Here is a 22,000-nt window from a genome sequence, read left to right as displayed (position 1 = left end):
TCACAATAGCAAAATCATGGAATCAGCCTAAATGCCCATCAATGATAGATTGGATAAAGAAAATGTGGTACATATACACCATGGAATACTATGCAGCCATTAAAAAAGAGCAAGGTCACATCCCTTGCAAAGACATGGATGGAGCTGGAGGTCATTATCCTTAGAAAACTAAAACAGGAACAGAAAACCAAATGCCACACATTCTCACTTATAAGTGAGAGCTAAATGATGAGAACATATGGACACAAAGAGGGGAACAACAGACATGGGAGCCTATCAGAAGATGAAGGGTGGGAGGAGAAAGAAGGTCAGGAAAAATAACTAATGGATACTAAGCTTAATACCTGGGTAATAAAATAATCTGTTCAACAAAACTCCATGACACAAGTTTACCTATGTAACAAACCTGCACGTGTACCTCTGAACTTAAAAGTTTTTTAAAAAGAAATTTACATTTCTAATCCCACAAACAAAAAAAAAATAGGTCACACCCAGATTCAAGGAGGAAGGAATTGAGCAATGTAGCTATGAGCTGAGCTGCCTTTTCTATACCATGGAACAAATGGAACAAGAGACACAAACCTCAATAAATACTTAAGTGTATCTTCTATAGTCTACCTCTCTGGCCTCCAGAACACTCTTCTTCTTCCCAAAGGAGAACCCAGAGTCCCATGTAGCACTGCCTTTAACTCGAAGTCCAGAATCTACAGATGATGTATCATTTTCTTTATCAAGTCTTGACACTACATGTACAATGGGTAACAAAGAAAAATTAGAATTATAAACTCCCATTTAGAAAAGAAGGAGTGATAAATACACAAAAGTTTCTGGATTGTGGCAATGGAGAACAGTCTTTTTTTCCACCTGGATTGTGTTCTCTGAGAAGAATATTCCCTGTCCATTGCTTCCTATAGCCCTTTGCGTGGCCATCTGGGAGGTGATTTTCTGTCCGTTAGCCTCCAGGCCACACCATTGCTGAGTACTGGGAAGTATACTGTCTTGAGGCCCATATTGCTTTGAAGCTCACTTCCAGGTGTGTGGGTTTCATATCACAAATATTATTTTAACAGTGAAAGGCTTCTTAAGGCTACCTCATGATTTTTTTTAGCATTACAGTTACCTTGAAACCTTAGTAGACTTCTGATTTTTTGCTGCTTCTTGGTTCCATGTGCCGGTAACTATACCCAAAGCTGATCCCTAGGATTAGTTTGTAAATCTGCTTTATTTCTTTGCTTCCTAATCTCCCTCAAAGACTTTTGAAATCTTACTTCTGCTGAGACTAAAGCCCACTTGGGATGTTGGTATCTTAGTTCTGTGACCACTTCTACCCAGTTCCCCCAGGGCAAACCCTTGACCTTTCCAGTATTAATAATTGCTACCCTTTGTAATCTCAATTTCTCTGATCATCCCAATTCCTCTGACATTGCAACTCCAATAATTCTTTTGCCTTACTGGGACCTACAAACCACTGATCTTAACCCATCCAAAGTATCGCTCAGCTCCCTCATATTTGCATCTCCTACCTTACCTGACTTAGATTCCACAGTCTCTCAGTGAAATCGCTCCCGTGTACACATTCTTAATTCCATTGTCCCCTTTCACTTAGCTGTAAGTCCCTGGCAAAACCTGACTATAAAGATAGCTTTCAGCCTGCTCCATGCCTGAATCCAGGTAGCTGTGTGTTCTTGGAGAAAAACATACAGCAGTCATTTAAATTCAGGACCTAACTTCAAGTGGGCCATTAATGCTGTCTCAACCATTCTACAGACCCTTGTCCATTCTATAGCTTACTGCCTTAGAAAACAATTTCACACCTTTTCTTCTCACCTGGAACCTCCAAGATCTCTTTCCCAATCTCCATGCCAGCCTCTGACTTTGTTTCCTGTCTCACTGAGCAAGTAGAAGCATTCAGAAGACAACTTTTAAAATTTCCCTCTCTGACATCCATTTGCCTACCTGTCTTCATCTATGTCATATACTCATTCTGCCTTCCTTCTAGTTCCCCGTGGGTGAACTGGCTGTGCTTCTAAGACCAGCCCATCCATTTGTGCATTAAATCTCATCCTCTTGCATAATTAAGCACATCACTTCAGAAATGTTGTTTTTTTATTATCATTTTTTCTTTCTCTACTAAATTGTCTCCATCAATATACAAAGTATATGGCTTGATCATTAATCCTCTTCAAGTATTTCTGCAAATGTTACCTTCTTAGTAAGGCTTCCTCGACTACTTACTCAAAACTATAATCCCACCCAGCCATTCCTCTCTGTCTCTAGTATCCTTTCTATCCTTATTTACTTACCATCTTATACCATCTTATTCATTACCACTTATTACCATCTGACAGCAAACATTTTACTCATTTGTTATTTGTTTCCTGTCTCCCCCTAGTAGAAAACAAATTGCTTAAGGGCAAGAATTTTTATCTGGTTTGTTCACTACGGTTATTTCTTTCATCTTAAAAAAATTTTCCCCTTGATCCCACATCCCCCTCCAGCTACTGGTCCATATCTCTGTGCCTCTTTTTTTTTTTTTTTTTTTTTCAAAACTCCTCAAAAGAATAGTCCACATTTATCTATCTAAATCCTTTCCTCTCACTCTCATTGAAGCTTTTATCCCTACTTCAATTTCCCCTAAACAATACCATCAACCTCAACATTTTTAAGCTAATGGTTAGTATTAAATCCACATTTACTTGATCTAACAATAGTATTTAATCAATCCCTCCTCCTTAAAATACATTTTTCACCTGGTTTCCAGGGCACAACATTCTTCTATATTTCTTCCCAACTCTCTGGCTACTCCCTATCAGTCTCCTTTGATGAGTTATATTAATCTTTCCAACATCTTTTAAACACTGCATTTCCCTCCCACAAGAAGCTTAGTCCTTTTCTAAGTCTGTATTTACTTCTTTGATGATCTCACCTAGTCTCATAGGTTTAATACCATCTACTTGCTGACCCCTCAAATTTACATCTCCAAATAAATCTGCTCCCTGAGCTCCAGACCTTTCTATCCAACCACCCGTGCAATATTTCTACATGGATATTTGGTTGACATCTCAAATTTAACATGTCCACAACTGAATTCCTAATCTGACTTTATCCCTAAAATTGTTCCCCACCCCAACGTCTTCCCTGTCTCAATTAATGCCAGCTCCAAATACCTTGATTTCTACCTTATCCTTGATTTCCCTCTCTCTCATACCCATGTTTGAGCTCTCCTTAGGTCTCCCTCCAAAATGTACCCTGAGCCAAACTATTTCTCACCACCTCTTCTCTAGTTCAAGGAGCCGTCATCTCTTTTTTAGATTAGTTCAAGGATCTCCTGACCGATCTTTCTGTTTCTGTCCTTGTTCCCTTACCCTTTGCAGTCTCTTTTCCACCCAGTAGCCAGTGTGGTCCTATTAAATATAAGTCTGATTATGTCTCTTCTTTGCTTAAATGCCCCAATAGCTTCCCAAGTTACTCATATGAAAAGCCAAGGTCCTAACAATGGCCTGTAAGAGCCTTCACTGTCTGACGCACTCTCTGACCACACATCCTATCCTTCTCCCTTTGCTCATTGTACTTGGGTCATACTGGCCATTTGTTGTATTAATACTTGAAAGGATTCAGGAACTCTCCTGCCTCAGAGACTTAGACTTTGCTGTTCTTCTTACGTAGAGAATTATTTCTCCAGATGACTGTATGTCTTGATCATTCATCCTGTTCAAGAATTTCTGCAAATGTTACCTTCTTAGTGAGGCTTCTTTGACTACCTCTTTAAAATTAGAATCCCACCCAGCCACTCCTTTCTCTCTGTGTAGCCTCCTTTACAGCCTTATTTATTTATCATCTTATACCATCTTACTTACTACTGTTTATTACCATCTTATGACGAACATTTTACTTATTTATTATTTGTTATCTGTCTCCCCCTACTGGAAGACAAATTGCTTGAGAGCAAGGCTTTTTATGTGTTGTTCCCTACTACTTCTGTCCTTAGTGCCTGGAATAGGCACAGAATGGGGGATCAGTAAATATTTATTAAATGAATAAACAAATGACTGAACAAATGAAAGAATGAGTATCTTCCTAATTCTAGTTAAGAATTTTTCCACTATAATCTACAAATCTATCATTCCTATGATAAAACAAAATATACTTGCATATTATGCTTTTTTGTTGTTTCATAAATGAGTTACTAGATCATCTTTTCTTCATAACAAATGTAGTGTTTTAACCTTCAATGTAATTCACTCTCCCAGCCACCAAATTTCAATTTGTAATTGAGTGTTAAGACTATCCAAATTAAAGATAAAAATAGTAATACCGAACTTGATGCAAAGTGCCCTTTGTGGTGTACAGAGAATCAGAACTGAGTCAGAATTAGCTCATTATTAGCTGAGTCATTATTAGCTGCTAATAATGCAGACTTGCATTTAGTCTTCCAGACAGTGGTGCATATACTGATCTGAGCCATATTTTTATGCACTATGTTTTTGTTAACAGCCAGCATGGTCCAGACATGTGTCACGAGTACTTAAAGGACAGACTGTGATCAATTAGAACATCCAACCTCAATGTGACCTTCATTTTGACTAATTATATGTTGATTACTACTAATCAGCACCCTATTTGAAGTGAACAAATTGATCTGATGGAGAAAGTAAAGTGCAGTTGTGTTGTTTTTTAACAGCTCATTTGTGTCTAGAATGAGATTTGATGTGATTCTCCTTAACAAACCACGTTTTACCATTTTAATTACTTTCTTTTATGTGTTGCAGACACAGTACTTTTCTATGTGTAGTATACATTGTTTGTGTGTGTGCTTTGTAAATACAGAATCATCATGGTCTCAATTCAGAAGTACCTAGCATCATTTAAAGCCTGTGAAAGCATTAGTGCTTTCAGTACTCACTTTTATAAATCCATTTAAGTGTATTCAATAGAAGTAGTTCAGTTGTCTTTCAATGTTATATCAGTCAATTGTTGAAGTCTAAATGTCTGTAAAATATCTCCTAATATGTTAAAGGTTTATTCAGCTTGGCTCCAATCAGAGTGAACTTTTGACATTTGCATTGATAATCATCTTAACCTTCTTCTAAAATATGTGGATGTGTTGCATGCTGTGAATGTCCCTAAATTGTTCTTCAGCTTTCTTAGAAATATACCTATGAAAGGGTATTCAATTAGGAAAAGAGGAAATCAAATTGTCCCGGTTTGCAGATGACATGATTGTATATTTAGAAAACCCCATCGTCTCAGCCCAAAATCTCCTTCAGCTGATAAGCAACTTCAGCAAAATCTCAGGAAACAAATCAATGTGCAAGAATCACAAGCATTCCTATACACCAATAACACACAAACAGAGAGCCAAATCATTAGTGAACTCCCATTTACAATTGCTTCAAAGAGAATAAAATATCTAGGAATCCAACTTACAAGGAATGTGAAAGAACTTTTCAAGGAGAATTACAAACCACTGTTTAACAAAATAAAAGAGGACACAAACAAATGGAAGAACATTCCATGCTCATGGATAGGAAGAATCAATATCGTGAAAATGGCCATACTGCCCAAGGTAATTTATAGATTCAATGCCATCCCCATCAAGCTACCAATTACTTTCTTCACAGAATTTGAAAAAACCACTATGAAGTTCATATGGAACCAAGAAAGAGTCTGCATTGCCAAGACAATCCTAAAGAAAAAGAACAAAACTGGAGGCATCACACTACCTGACTTCAAACTATACGACAAGGCTACAGTAACCAAAACAGCATGGTACTGCTATTAAAACAGAGATATAGACCAATGGGACAGAATAGAGCCCTCAGAAATAATACCATACATCTACAACCATCTGATCTTTGACAAACCTGACAAAAACAAGAAATGGGGAAAGGATTCCCTATTTAATAAATGGTGCTGGGAAAACTGGCTAGTCATATGTAGAAAGCTGAAACTGGATCCCTTCCTTACACATTATACAAAAATTAATTCAAGATGGATTAAAGACTTAAATGTTAGACCTAAAACCATAAAAACCCTAGAAGAAAACCTATGCAATATCATTCAGGACATATGCATGGGCAAGGACTTCATGTCAAAAACACCAAAAGCAACGGCAACAAAAGCCAAAAATGAGAAATGGAATCTAATCAAACTAAAGAGCTTCTGCACAGCAAAAGAAACTACCATCAGAGTGAACAGGCATCCTACAGAAAGTGAGAACATTTTTGCAATCTACCCATCTGACAAAGGGCTAATATCCAGAATCTGCAAAGAACTTAAACAAATTTACAAGAAAAAAATCAAACAACCCCATCAAAAAGTGGGCGAAGGATATGAACAGACACTTCTCAAAAGAAGACATTTATGCAACCAACAGACACATGAGAAAATGCTCATCATCACTGGCCATCAGAGAAATGAAAATCAAAAACCACAATGAGATACCATCTCACACCAGTTAGAATGGCAATCATTCAAAAGTCAGGAAACAACAGGTGATGGAGAGGATGTGGAGAAATAGGAACACTTTTACACTGTTGGTGGGACTCTAAACTAGTTCAACCATTGTAGAAGACAGTGTGGTGATTCCTCAAGGGTCTAGAACTAGTAATACCATTTGACCCAGCCATCCCATTACTGGGTATATACCCAAAAGATTGTAAATCATGCTGCTATAAAGACACATGCACACATATGTTTATTGTGGCACTATTCACAATAGCAAAGACTTGGAACCGACCCAAATGTCCATCAGTGATAGACTGGATTAAGTAAATGTGGCACATATACACTATGGAATACTATGCAGCCATAAAAAAGGATGAGTTCATGTCCCTTGTAGCGACATGGATGAAGCTGGAAACCATCATTCTGAGCAAACTATCGCAAGGATAGAAAACCAAACACCACATGTTCTCACTCATAGGTGGGAATTGAACAATGAGAACACCTGGACACAGGGTGGGAAACACCACACACCAGGGCCTGTCATGGGGTCAGAGGAAGGGAGAGGGATAGCATTAGGAGACATACCTAATGTAAATGACGAGTTAATGGGTGCAGCACACCAACATGGCACATGTATACACATGTAACAAACCTGCATGTTGTGCACATGTACCCTAGAACTTAAAGTATATTAAAAAAAGAAATATACCTATGAAGTCACTAGTATTTTCTCTAAAGGTACATGAATATGCATATGTCATTGTGTGTGTGCATGCATATGTGTGGATGAGAGATGAAGAAAGAGGAAATACATGTGGAGGTGTGGGTGTGGAGATAAGTTGTTTGCCCTGCCAAAATTTCTAGAAGGAATTGAATTGCTGTTGCTTCAAGAAAATATTAACTGAGATTTGAGGCATATGCATTTCATTATTCTCCTGCTAACTTAGTTGTAGGGTCCACACCAAATGGCTTTGTGTACAGCAGGTACATAACCCAAAAGATGGAAAGGAGATGTCAGCTAAGCAGCATTGTTTTTACCTAACTGCCAATGGATTGAGCTACAGGTTGGCCAATGAGAATAAATACCAGAGTAGGGAGATGACGCAAGTCAGGGCTGAGAAAGATTTCAGAAGGAGGAACTGAAGGTGATGGAGAGACTTGAAAGGGTTAGCTGCAGTTCACATGGCTTCATCTGACCTTTGTTTTTTATTGTAAAAAAAAAAAAAAAAAGCAAAACTAATAGAGTGTATCTCCTCTGATTCCGCCTTCCCTCTGTGGAGTTACTGATTGGATTTCCGCACTCTATGGTGGTTTTGTGAACTAGCACGGTGATCTGGCTTGGCACTGATAAGTCCCCAAAGTTTATTAATGTAAAAAAATTGCAAAGATGACCTCTCTGCCCACATCTAGATGTTATTGGTAAAAGACCATAATGATGATTGATTGTGTCAAATAGCCTTGATTTGTTAGTTTCATATGGTGCTAAAACTCCAGTTACATTTGGAGAATTGTGTTTGAGAATTCACAGACACTAGTAATTATTAGTGGCATAAGTGTTCAATATTCAGAGAATTTTAAATCATAATTTTATTCATATTTAGGAAAGGAAGGAAGATTTTAACCCTGAATATGCATGCACTACACAGACAAGATTAATCTTAAATTACACTTTAAAATCATAAAATATTTTATTAAAAGTCCATCTCTGTCCTGTGGTAGTGGTCACACAACCACATGTCTGATAAAATGGCATAGGACTACACACATACATAGGCACACACAAACAAGTGAATATAAAACTGGTGAACTCTGAGTAAGGTTAGTGGCTTCTAACTGTCTTACTCTGCTTAGTGTTGCTGCAAAAGGAATACCTGAGACTGGGTAATGTGTAAAGAAAAGAGGTTTGTTTGGCTTATGGTTCTGCAGACTGTACAAGAAACATGGAGCCAGCATTTGCCTCTGTTGAGGGCTTCAGCTTTCTGCTTTCCATTTGTACTAGAAGGCAAAGAGAAGCTGGCATGTGCAGAAATTACATGGTTAGTGAGGAAGCAAGAGAGAGGATGAGGGAGGTGCCAGGCTCTTTCTAACAACCAGCTCTTGAGGGAATTAATAGATTAAGAAGCTACTCATCATCACAAGAACAGGGAGGATCTGCCCTCATGAACCCCTCATGAACCGGGCAGATCCCTCCCTCAACTATAAGAACAGGGTGCTACTGCATCTGTGAACTCAGACACCTCCCATTAGGCCCCATCTCCAACACTGGGGATCAAATTTCAACATGAGGTATGTAGGGACAAATATCCAAACTATAGCAGTAACAATATTAATTTCCTGCTTATGATATTGTGTTATGGTTATGCAAGTTCTTACCACTGAGGGAAACAGAGTGAAAGGTATGTGAAATCCCTATTATTCCTCACAACTACATGTTGATTTACAATTATCTCAAAATCAAAAGTTAAAAATAAGTCTATCACCGTATGGTATCTTGTTTTAACATAACATAACATCAATATCAAAGAGCAAAGAATAGAGATTGGTAACTAGTACATGAAATTTCATTTTTTACAATAAGACTAGAAAATTGATTTAGACCAGGTACAGTGGCTTACACCTGTAATCCTAGCACTGTGGGAGGTTGAGATGGGTGGATCATTTGAGCTCAGGAGTTTGAGACCAGCCTGGGGAACATTGCAAAACCCCGACTCTACAAAAAATACAAAAATTAGCTGGTTATGGTGGTGTTTGCCTGTAGTCTCAGCTACTCAAAGGACTGAAGTGGGAGGACACTTGAGCCCAGGAAGGTTGAGGCTGCAGTGAGCCATGATCATGCCACTGTCACTAAAAAAAAATTTTAAAGAGAGAAAAAGAGAGAGAGAGCAAGAAAATTGATTTAGGTTTCTCAGCTGGAAAACAGTGCATTGCTTTTTGTTATGGTGGACAATTTAGAAGTCTAGCTTTATAGGAAGTTCCTGGGTTTGTTCGACTCAACTGAACTGAACTGATTAGTTCAGTTCTAATCACTTTGTTCATTCACAGATCTGTGTCTCCAAGTGCCCAGAAAAATTTTTAACCTATGTGGAAATGCAACTTTTGTACACAAAAGACAAAAGCCACTGGGAAGACTACCGTCAGTTCTGTAAGAACACTGCTAAGCCTGTGAAGGTACGTGTGTTTAGGCTTAAAGCTAGAGAAGAATTTAACTTTTTTTTTCAATCTCAAGTGTAACGTGAGAATTTGTTACTGAACAGGCTCCCAAATCTTCTAGGAAATGATTAGACACAATTTCATTAAAACACAAATGCATGTGTACTGAGTATGCACACACATTTATAGCACATCATTTTATAGATTTGGGGTGTCATGAAAGACTGTTATGTCTGGTTAATTAGATTCTACTATTCCCCGACACCAACACATTCTCTACGTGGGTAGACTTTTACTCTAGAACTAGGAGTTAATGTTTTTTGCAGTCACCATTTCGTTAACGTGGTGATAAAGCCCCATAGCAACTTAGTAACAAGTAGAAATTTATTTCCAAGCCCAGTTTGATAAAAACTCATTTTAAAAACCCCAACCCTTACCTAGGTTTGAGATATGTAAGAGAATTCTAAATCATCACAATGTTAAATAATATGAATGGTTTCTAAATTAGAGAAGATGTTGTTTTTCCAGAAAAAAAAAAATAAAGAAATTAGAGACTCAGGATATGGCTAAGACAAAGATATACACCTCCAAAGGTGTGCCTTGTTTTCAGATGATCTGATTTTATTATTGTTGGTTCAATTGAATTACAGTTAGGACAGTTAAGAATGTCAAGCAAGATTGTGTGTGTGATAATCTTACAATTAATATCATTAGTAGAAGTAATTTGGAATAAGGAGATTATTATGGAGTTTAATTTTTTAAAGGACATATTTAGATTGAGTATAATCATCATATGGCCTTTGAAATGCTAACATTCTTCCTTCTATTTTAGTCCCTCACACAACTTTTACTGGATGATGACTGTCCAACAGCGATTTTTCCAAGCAAACCTTGTAAGTGGCAAATATTTTACCTTAGAAACACAGAATCTACCAAAATGCTACTTAATTAAGTTCCCATATTTCACAATTGATGAGATTGAGGCCAAGAATGGTCCTCTGACTGGCCTAAAGTCCCAGAGTTGATTAGCAGGAAAGTCAAAAGTAGAACTCATCTCTTGGCTCCAGCCAAGTACATTTTCACTGGAATTCTGTGATTTTTTGAATTTTCCTTTATAAACATACAAGAAAAAGATTGAAAGTTGCAAGCTCAGTCGGATTGATCATTTGGTGCTTTGGAAGCACGCATAAACACACACACAGATATGCTCATATACAACCACTCCTGATTTTAGCTGAAAATTTTGTTCAGAAATTGCCTGAGGAGTAGGGGGAGGACATATACTTGTTTTTATCACTTGAAACATTTATATATATTTGGAATTAGTCAATATTTTATTTGTTTAAAATTATAAACTGTATTTAAAGTAATACTCTGGACAAAATGAGGCCAGGCATAGGGGCTCATGCCTGTAATCCCAGCACTTTGGGAGGCCATAGTGGGAGGATTGCTTGAGTTTGAGACCAACCTCAGCAACATAGTGAAACCCTGTCTCTACAAAAATTTTAAAAATAAATTAGTGAGACACGGCAATGTGCACTTGTAGTCCCAGCTACTTGGGAGGTCAAGGCGGGAGAATCACTTGAGCCCAGGAGTTGAAGCCTGTAGTTAGCTATGATTGTACCACTGTACACACCCTTGGCAACAGAGTGAAACGCTGTCTCTAAAAAAATAAAAAGGAAACGAACAAAACGAAATAATCACTGAGTTTTCTTTCTCATGGATATAATCCTAATTACAAAAAAAGCTTTACATTAAATTGTCCATCACATTTAAAGTGTCAAAAAAAAGAAAAAGAAAAAAGAAAGAAATACTCTACTATCCAAGACCAAGAGAATACTTAAATTATAATGTATTCACTAAATGAAATATTTTATAATTATTAAATATAACTATTGGAATAACATACATGTGTATGTTATAATGCTAAATAAAATTCAAACTGTTACAAGCCTTATAATGATAAACATGTATAAATTAAGACAAACAAATAAACAACAACAAAAAAACCTCTTCAAAGAAAAAGATTGGAAAGAAGTATACCAAAACATTAAGTAGTCGTTTTGGGACTGGCAAAACCGTGGGAAATTTCTCTCTTCTTTCTTTTTTCTATTTATTCACTTTTCTACAATGTATATATTTCTCTTAAAATGGAAGAAGGGCATTAGTCATTAGTTTGAGTAGATAGTCAAATACCCACTGAAGTAGCTACCACCAAACATGTCTTACACACTTCCATCACTCTTTGCTGAGTCATAAAAGACCTTGAAGCAAAGATGTAGGTCCCATGGCAACAGCACTTACCAGGAAGCTCTTAGCAACAAATGTCCACACCCAAAATCAATGTTATAAATTTTTATGCAAAAGGATAAAAATAAATCATTAGTAACAAAAGATATAATAGGTATAAAAGTATAAGACATAGTCCCTGCCCTTACAAGTACAGTTTGGCTAAGTCACACAAGATAAAGTGTACACTGGGGATACAAAAATGAATAAGGCGTAGTCCCTCATAGTCTAGTGAGAAAGACATTAAATGTTGCAATCAACTTGTGTTCCTCCTAATATAAGATTAAATAGCACTCAATGGAATAGTATGCAGATAATAAAATTTGTTCATTAAAGAGTTCATAAAAGGAAATAAGTAAGATTAAAACAAAGAAGGGAAAATACTGCATGTCCTGTATGATTTTGACTCTCAAAAAATATTTATTGTAGAAGAAAGACTGGAAAGAAATTCCCCAAAATCTTAATATAGTTCACTGTAGGTGGAAGGACTATGTATAGTTCTATATTTTTTAAATATTTTATCCACTTTCCAAATATGTAATGAACATATTTAGTAATGAAAACTAACAGATTGGATGAGATTATCCAGAAAAAAATACATGAAACAAGGTCAAGGGAACCTCTAGATAGGAACACTTATATTTAAGAAGTAGAAAGGGAAAGAGTGCACAGAAATATGGGAGGACAGGAGAGAGAACCTGACCATGTAAGCCAAGAAAAGAGAGTTTCAATATGCCAAGGAGTATCTACCATGTCAAAGGCTCGAAAAAGTTAACTCATTCCTCAGCAAATATTGACTTATTTCTACTGTGTGCCAAGACCTGTGCTAGGTAACAGGTCTAAGCAGGATGAAGACTAAAACATATCTGGAGGTTTTGACAATTCAGAGGTCACTGGGATCACTGGGAGGATAATTTCCACGAAGTAGTGGGGCCAAAACTATGATTAAACTGAGGGCATAGAAGCAGCTGGTAAAGGCTACTGTATCAAATTTGCCACAGAAAGGAAGGGAAGAGAAGTAGAAAGGTGGGGTAGGTAAAGGAATCAGCCGTGTCCTAAGTGCAGCAGAAGCTAGAGGTGAGCAGACAAGAAAATTCCTTTTAAGCCAGGGAAAGTCGGGAAAGGCTTTAAAGAGATCTGTTTCTTCTTTCCCCAGCTCAACTGCTTTAGTATTTTCAGGTTTAAACTACATATGAACCTATGCAAATCAGTGATGCTTCTTATAAGAAAAAATACATGAAAATGATCCATTTCTGATTTTCCTTACTTCTTCCTTTAAAATTGGGGTTTTAAAATATTTTTAGAAATAAATTTGTAAAGAGGCAAAGACTCTAATCAAAATAAGAACATAGAAGATTGAACAGTGATTTTACTTTTCTTAGAAATCATACTGGTCTACAAAGTGTAGGCCTCTTTTGATAGCTTCAGAATTTCCATTTTCAGCTCCACTAAAAAAACTGTTGTAAATGAAAAAGCTGAGAGACAAATTGTTAAGAATTCACAAACAAAAATTTAGTTATTTTAGTAGCCTAAAGTTTGAGTTGGTTCTTATTTCCCAAGGTATTATTCGCTAATCCCCAATTTTCAAAGTTTTACTCAAGTAGTTCCTAATATATATTTTTAATAGTAAAACTAAACTCATCCAGTTATACAAGTTAATGTGGCCTTTCTACTAAAATGTGCTGCCATGAATTATATGCATCATTACACTTTTAAAATCTTTGATGTGCATTTTATTTATGACTACTTGATGAATATACCATGTGTAAAATAATCAAGTTTAGAGTGTAGTTTCAGAGTGTGATCATATTTGCTTTCTAGTCTTAGGACCATTAGAAAATCGTATCATCAAGTAACAGGCAATGAGCTATCTATATTGAGAAATTTGCATGCCTAGCAAGCATTTGATTATATACAACAGAAAGCTTAAGAAAGGGAGGACATCATGAAAGAAGTAGAAAAATGATTATGATAATTTTAATTTATTTTTACAGTTCTCCAGAGATGTTTCCCTGACTTCTCTACCAAAAATGGCACTTTAACAATAGGAAGTCAGATCGTGTTTCAAGATGGAAATGGAGGGACAAGAAGTGTTATAGAACTCAGGGATGCTGCGAAGTATGTGTGTTTACATTCTGATTTTCAGTTTGATGCATTTTGTTATTGCACTCAAGACTAAAGCTCCTATCAGGTTAGGGGTTTTAGTAAAAAGTCACTATATATATATATGAAATATCTATATAAATAAATATACATATACATAAATATATGTATATATGAAATATACATGTTACTGTGAATTAAAGAGCTTGATACATATTCATTAAGAAGAGCATGTAAGGGAGAACCCAGAATCATTTAGAAAGAATAATGATGCTTTTTTCTGTCTCCCAGGCTGGAGACCAGTGGGTCCATATCTTGGCTTACCGCAACCTCCACCTTCTGGGTTCAAGCAATTCTCCTTCCCCAGTCTCCTGACTAGCTGGGATTTAAAAAAAAAAAAAAAAGAAAAGAAAAGAAAGAAAGAATAATGATGCTTTTCAAAATGGTTAAATCTTTCATTATCAACAGGTATTGAAGTGTGACATAAAGAAATGTATCGGTGGCATATCAAATTTCTATGTATTAAGTATAATGCAGTAAATTCTCCACATCCCTCAGCTCTACACACATGGTGCTCCATGTTACTGGAAAATATATTTCCCTGTGTGCACACATACACATATGTGCACAAACATAAATGTACACAGTATATAATTGCTTTGCTCAGTTGTTGAATTATAGATAAAAAATAAAGATATTCTAAAAATTTATCTTAAAAGACTTTAGCAGTATAATTAGTATAGTTAGTTTCTGCAGATTTAGAATACAATAGCAGCATGCACGATTTTCAGAAATATAAATTGGTGTAAAAGAAATCTCAAAATAATAATACAAATATGATTCCATTGATAATAAAGTCAAAAACAAGCAGAGTTAAATTTATCTCCCTGTGATGTATATATAATTAGTAAAATGAAAAAGAAAACTTAGGAAATTATTATCACAAAAGTCAGAATAGTGGTTACTTTGAGGAAGGGAGAAGTGTTGCAATTGGGGCACATGAAGAAGGGGTTGACAATGTTGTAGTTACATAAATGTGTTCACTTTGATAATTCATCAAATTGGACACTGATGATTGTGAAATTTCTAGTATGTGTTCCATCACGCCTTACTGTCAGGATTAGGAAGGGGAATTAAGGATGATGTTCATTCTTGACTATGGGTTTTTCAAGTTAAAAGCTAATCTTATCATTTAAGTTCATTTCTTACAGTGAGGTTTCTGCAATATTGAGGGAATGTTGCATACAGTGGAAAAGGATTTGTTCACCATTCTTGAAAACCATGTTCTCTCTGTGTGCAGCTATAGCTACCTTTGCAGGTTTACTGAAGTGACATTTTATGTATTATTGTGGCTAGGAAAAGAGTCACTACTGATAGATGGTTTCTGAAAACATGCTTTCAACAGCACCTTGTAGAATCCCTTTTATCATAAAAAGAACATTTCTGTTTAGTGGTCATCAAAAAATAATTGATTTTTTTTTCCTTCTTTCAATGCAGTGGTATCAATAAACTTCTTGATGCAAAGTCACTTGGATTGAAAGTGTTTGAAGACTATGCAACAACTTGGTATTGGATTCTCATGTAAGTGAAAACACATAGATGTTTCTTCTGCAGTCCCATTCTGATTTTATCTTTGTAGAACTCTTTCTTCAAATTTTCTATTTTTATTCATGAATAAAATAAATGTATTGGTGGCATAACAAATTTCACTCAGATGTCAGTTCCTGCCATTTTATTTTTCAGATGAGGTGAGACAGGGAAAATATATTTGGAAATATGCCCAGTGTCAGCAGAATGTAAATTTTAATTGTATTCACTAAAGTACAATAAAAGTACTGATGAACATGTACTTCAAGTCACATGGAGCAATATCTGCAGGACTTCCGTATCTGTAATATTCATGTGCTTCTCATCACATGCTACTGTGGATGCAGGACGGTTTCTCAGATTCTTTTTTCTAATTTGTCCCTCCCTTGACTTCAAAAGGGTAGTTCCTATTTTTAACACATCCCTTTCACATAATGATTGGTATTCATCATAACCAGAAGTCATTGTAGTTATGAGAAGCTACATAGCTACATATGTGATACATAAATATAGATGTACAGACAACAAGGAGGGGGAGATGTAACATTTTCAGGCATAAGAGTTGCATTCCTAGAAAAGTTAAGGAAATGTAGTCACTGCACTGGAATGGGTAAATGTGTGACCCATTTAAGACTGTCATTACTGTCTGGCTCTTTTGTCATCCTCTAGTGCTTAAAAGCTTCCATGGTTCCCTAATGGTCAAAGACTAAAATTAAAACTTTTTCAGTTACTTCTAAGGCCCTTTAAAACCTAGCCCAACTTAGTTTCTCAGATTCATCTCCACCCATGTTTCTTGGTTAACACTATAATCTAAATATATCAAATAACATGCCCATCCCTAGACTATCAAATCCCGTAAATTTCCACATTCTGTTTCCTTTCCTGGTATTGAGTCCTGGGCAACTGCACCTCATTTTTAAAAATCAGCTTTAGTATCATTTATAACCTTTATTATCTTCCCCAGATGTAATTACTTACTTCTTCCTATGTGTTCCTCATATCCATCGTTGTGTGTACATGTGTGTGTTTACACACCTATAAATACACATACTCATCTTCCATATAGCACCTACCATTCTGTGTTTTATTTACCTGGCCCTTTCCCTCTGATAAAGTATGAACTTACAATGGTAACTATGTCTAACTCATCTTTGTATTCCTAACTTCTATATGAGTCCTTGAACGTATAGTAGACGCACAAAAAAAAATGTGGTTCAGGAAACAGTAACAAAAACACTAGTGGAGCAAGATAGATGCATGTAACTATATGATGCATAATAAAGTCTAAGTTGTATTTTGTGTGAGATACTAGTGTGTGGTGTTTAGAGCTGTAAAATTAGATCATATTATGAGACTTTACTCATTTTGATGCTTTGTCCTAAACAATTACAGTAATTAATTTTAGTATGCTAGGATCTATCTCCAGCAGAGATTGCAGTCTATTCTTGACAGTATTTAAATTGATTCCCCTATTGTCAGACCCAAATGTCACTAGATAATTTACATGCTTCTTCTTCATTTGGCTTTTTCATACCTACCTGAACAAGTGTACATTATGATAGATTATCTTGCCTACCTCACCCCCAAAACACACACTGAAACCCTGTCTACCCAGGCACTACTCATAAGAGTAAAACATGAACATCTCCCTTTATTTTCAATTCTTCTGCTCTTGCTTATTTTTATAAATATAAATCTAAAGTATTGATATACTTGTATCTAGTGTATTTGGTTATAATTTTTATGTACAAATTTAAAACACATAGAATAAACAGCTTTATTTTTTGTTTTGTTTCCTCTGACATTTCTGAATACTTCCTTTGGGCTATGCCATGGAATAATCTTTCAACCATATTGAATGTTTAAGCATTAAAGTATCCATGATTTTAAGAGGGAATGACTTCTAAAGTTAAAAGCATAGGCTTTGCAAGACCTTGATACTTCAATACTGTGTTGCCATCTATCCAGTAACAGTAATTATTGAGATTTTTAATAATAAAAAGATAACACTTGAGACAATAACCTAATAAATATACCATGCTCTGTCTGTTGCTATGTTTGGAAACTTACAGATAGCACCAGACATATCAATTCTTAATAGAAGAGTCAGCCAACTTTCTGATCTTAATGAATTGTCTTTGAGGAAATTACATCAGAAGACTCCAATGTGACCTTAATGTGGGTATATGGGAGGAAAAGAAGCTTCTCTAGTAGTTCAGTCAAGCTCTAAGAAGAAATTAAAACTGACAGAAAATAGTCAGGCTGCTAATTGCTTGATAAAGTCACATCTCCCTGGAGACGCAGAAGCCTTATCACGATTCCAAATAAGGGCCCACAGATCACTGGGGACCTGGAATAGATGTCTGCATGATGTAAGGCATCACAAACTCCTAGAGATAATTAGACCATAGTGATAATGACTACAGCATCATGGGCTCCAGGGATGGCCAGTTATTTTTCTTATCTTTCTGCCCCAAAATGATTCTCTTACTTCTAGATAGCCATATCACACCAGTCACTAAGTAAATGGAACAGAACAAATTCATCACGAATATATTTTACAATTTATGACCTAGTAGGTAGGTAGGAAGGGAAAAAATAAGACGTGGCAACTGTCACTAATAAATCAAAATTGTAGGTTGGAGAAATTGTATTTTTCCTTGAACAATGACTGATACTAGACCTCAGTTTACCCAGGTACAAAAAGATGAGTTCTGTATAAAGTCTCTGATGGTCCTATTCTTTCATATGAAAGTCTTAATGGAAATCATTGTTTATGCTTTTTAACATTATTAATGTTTCTATAGCCAGGTAAAGTAAAAGAATTTGAGAATAATTTTGAATAGAAAAAAAAGTTTTGTCTTGATGTTTGTAATATGTTATGTTTAGCACACTTGACCACTGTGTTTGTTGTGGGTTTTTTCTAGTGGCCTGATGATCGCCATGGTCCTTAGTTGGATATTTTTGATACTTCTGAGGTTCATAGCTGGATGCCTCTTCTGGGTGTTCATGATTGGTGTGATTGGAATTATCGGTTATGGTAGGTATCGTGCCTCTTCAAATTGCCAAATATCAGAATAATCCTTTTATTTTCAATTGCTGTTATCAGTTACCAGAAAGCATTTGTTTTCAGTGGATCTAATTATTCTTTACCCTCAAGAAAGCTTTAAACTTAGAAAAAATATTTCATTTTGCATATATTGTCTCCTAACTTTTTCTTCCTGTATCTTTGGGGAAAAAAAATGCTGTCAGAACGTTTTACTCTTTTTCCTACCAGCCTTTAGTCTCCTGCCTCATGGATACTAAGAAGGAGGTAAAAAGAAATCCTTTTAGATTAATGAAAAACATTTCAGACAACTTCTTTTATTTCTTTAACGTTTCTATCCGATCAAAGGCCAGGTCTGCAAAGTTACAGAAGTGTGGTCTATTTTTCTCTTTCAACTTGGTACGTTTAATCCAGGTTATGTCACACCGGTTAATAATTGGTACTCCACAATGAAGCATTGCCCTCTAGAGGCAAGTATTCTGAATTACACTATTGTATGGAGAAGGACAGTACTGTCTGTGGGAGCTAAATAATGTGCGGGAGATAAATAATGAGTACATAGGGACGTAGAGTGTGGAGTAATAGACAATGGGAACGTGGAAGGGTTGAGGACTGGAAGGGTGTGGATAATGAAAAATTATTTAATGGATACAATACATGCCATTCAGGTGATGAATACACTAAAAGCCACTATGCAGTATTCCCATATAACACGATTACATGTGTACCTCACAAACTTATACAAATACAATTTTTAAAATCAAGGTTGAAAACTAATCACAAACTTGATCTCCCCAAAACAATACATATCAGGTATAATGTGAGCTCTATATATGAATTAAAGTGTCTCACGTGGAACAGTATATACCACCTGTGGCAGCTTCCTTTCACTCTTCTAAAAAAGGTATGAGCCTATATATTATATGACTGTTTGAGATGTTTCTATTTAAAAGAATGATTTCCCCTATGGCACCATTTGGACTGACAACAGTTTTATGGTAGTAAACATCAAAAATAACAATCTCTTATTTCTGTCATTCAATGAAGAAGAGCTATACATATATAAGAATGCAGTTGAATCTGCAGGTTATGTAGTTAGCCTGTGTTCTAATCCAGCTCCATAACATACAACTGGGTAACTTGGGAAGTCTGTTGGTGGTTAAAAGACCCTGTATTCTCATCTATAACATCAGCACAATAATGGTATCATCATCTCAGAGGATCTTAAGGATTAAATGAGACAATGAATATAAAGCTCTCAGAGCAGTACCTGGAACACAGCGGACAATCAGTATGCGTTGGGTTATTGTTATTACCCTCCTCATTATCTCCAGTGAGTTTTTAGTAAATCATTTGGTCTTCTCAGGTGTTCCCTATCTGCTCCTGCTGTACAGCTCCTCTTGAATCCCACCTGGGCTTCTTGTTGAACACAGCCAGGTAACAAATAAGAGGCACATCAGTCTGGTTGAGGAACACAAGAACTTCCATCCTCTAATCAGAAACTGAAAAAAAAAAAAAAAAAAGTCGTTTAAATATCTTGTTTTCGTGTTCCTGCTTGGAGCTTAAAACAATCTCTGCCCTTTGCCACTGGAGAGTCTGGGCTTGTGATTCAATCACTCTTGTATTGTCATCAGGAAGGAAAGGGCAGTAAAGTCTGCTGTTGACTTAACTGATGTCTTAAGCAGCAAGAAAAATCTGAGATTGGCTGTAGTGCAATTTTGACAATGGCAAAAAGGAGAAAGATGGTCAACATATAAAAAATGCAGGTAAAACAACCAAGTTCTGCTCCCTATTGACTCCCTAGATAGTGCTAACCCAAAAATTAATGGTGTGGGAAGTAAGCTTGATGGTATTTATTGAGGGAGGAAATATCCAGTTAGGTTGAGGAGTGTCAGAAAATAAGACTCTATGTAACTGGCCTCTGCTACTATCCTGGACAATTGACTTTCTACATATCATGAGAAACCAATTTTTTTCTACTGAAATTTCCTACTGACAGCAGCCCATTTACTAGAGCAAATAACAATGTGAATGTGTCATACTGAGCAGAGAAAAAGCCAGATTACTTTTGGGCAGATGTTTATGAACAGCAATGGAACAATTCTCATTGGCCAGAACAGGTTAAGAGGTATACAGAAGAAGACATAAAACACTTTGGTTATGAGCATGTATTTAAGGTATGAAAAAGGCACAATCCCACATTCATCACATATGAACTGTATGATCCTCTGCAAGCATAGTTTCTTTAATCCAAAGGTTTCTCAATCATATAACAGGAATCTGTGACTACTAAACAAAATAATGCTTATAAAGTACTTAGATTTTGCTAGCATATAGTAAATGTTCAATAAATAGTGTCTATTTTTGTTGTTGCTGATATTGTTGTTATTCAGGAATATTACTGAGGAAAGAGGACTTGAAGCCCAGAGATCATAATTTTAAAAAAATCTAGGACAAGAGAGAGAAAGCAATGAAAGAGAAATTGGAAAATATTGTCTAGACTTTCACATAGGAGGAAACTAAATTGTCTGAAGGGCCTTCTTGCTATGAAATCATGACATTAAAAAGAGTATTGCACTGTATTGTTTTATATAATACATTGTTTTGATAAACTTTAGGAAATAAAGGAAATCTCCTCCAAAAGAAAAAAATAACTCATGAGCTAAAATCAAAGTGGGGAACCAAGCAGGAAGCACAGGTGAAACACTGGGTAACCCATAGCAGTGCTGGGATCAGGAGACTTAGACCTGAGTTGGCAGCAGAACAGGGAATCACACCTGAAACTCCTGGAGTAAGCCTGGGATCCTAGAAATGTCTAAAGTGACCCCAGTTTGTAAGTACCCTTTGACTGCCAAAATAAACAAATGTAAATCTCCTCTAGATGAAAGTTTCCTCAATTAACGTCACCAGGTTTTCACAGATTCAGATCAACAAAGTCCGAGACTACCTGACCTGCAAGAAAACAGTTCTGTGTGAAAAATCAGTGGATACTATAAACATGAGATTGAGGTCTCCAAGAATTTAGATATGGGAATTAATAGATATAGAACATGTAGCCAGGTGCGGTGGCTCACTCCTATAATCCCAGCACCGTGGGAGGCCGAGGGGGCCAATCACTTGAGGTGAGGAGTGGGAGACCAGCCTGGCTAACATGGTGAAAACCTGTCTCTACTAAAAGTATAAAAATTAGTCGGGCATGGTGGTGTACACCTGTAGTCCCAGCTACTTGGGAGACTGAGGTGGAAGAATTGCTTGAACCTGGGAGGAGGAGGTTGCAGTGAACCAAGATCATGCCACTGCACTCCAGCCTGGTCAACAGAATAAGACTCTGTCTCAAAAGAAAAAAAGAAAGAAAGAAAGATATAGAACATGAAATAA

At 36.3% G+C, this 22,000-nt stretch overlaps 1 protein-coding gene across 3 annotated transcripts in view; it reads left to right on the top strand.

Annotated features, from left to right (window-relative positions):
* Window positions 1–22,000, top strand: part of SLC44A5 (solute carrier family 44 member 5) — a 412,555-nt gene that overhangs the window by 355,184 nt on the left and 35,371 nt on the right. For all 3 annotated transcript variants that reach the window (XM_025392182.1, XM_025392189.1, XM_025392173.1), the window contains 5 exons: window positions 9,490–9,615; window positions 10,430–10,490; window positions 13,881–14,004; window positions 15,487–15,570; window positions 18,504–18,616. In XM_025392182.1, the coding sequence (XP_025247967.1) occupies window positions 9,490–9,615; window positions 10,430–10,490; window positions 13,881–14,004; window positions 15,487–15,570; window positions 18,504–18,616 (508 nt within the window). The remainder of the gene's footprint in view (window positions 1–9,489; window positions 9,616–10,429; window positions 10,491–13,880; window positions 14,005–15,486; window positions 15,571–18,503; window positions 18,617–22,000) is intronic.

The sequence above is a fragment of the Theropithecus gelada genome, chromosome 1, assembly GCF_003255815.1.
Source record: "Theropithecus gelada isolate Dixy chromosome 1, Tgel_1.0, whole genome shotgun sequence".
NCBI lineage: Eukaryota > Metazoa > Chordata > Mammalia > Primates > Cercopithecidae > Theropithecus > Theropithecus gelada.
Note: the sequence above shows the minus strand (reverse complement) of the source record. Positions and strands in the feature narration are given on the sequence as shown.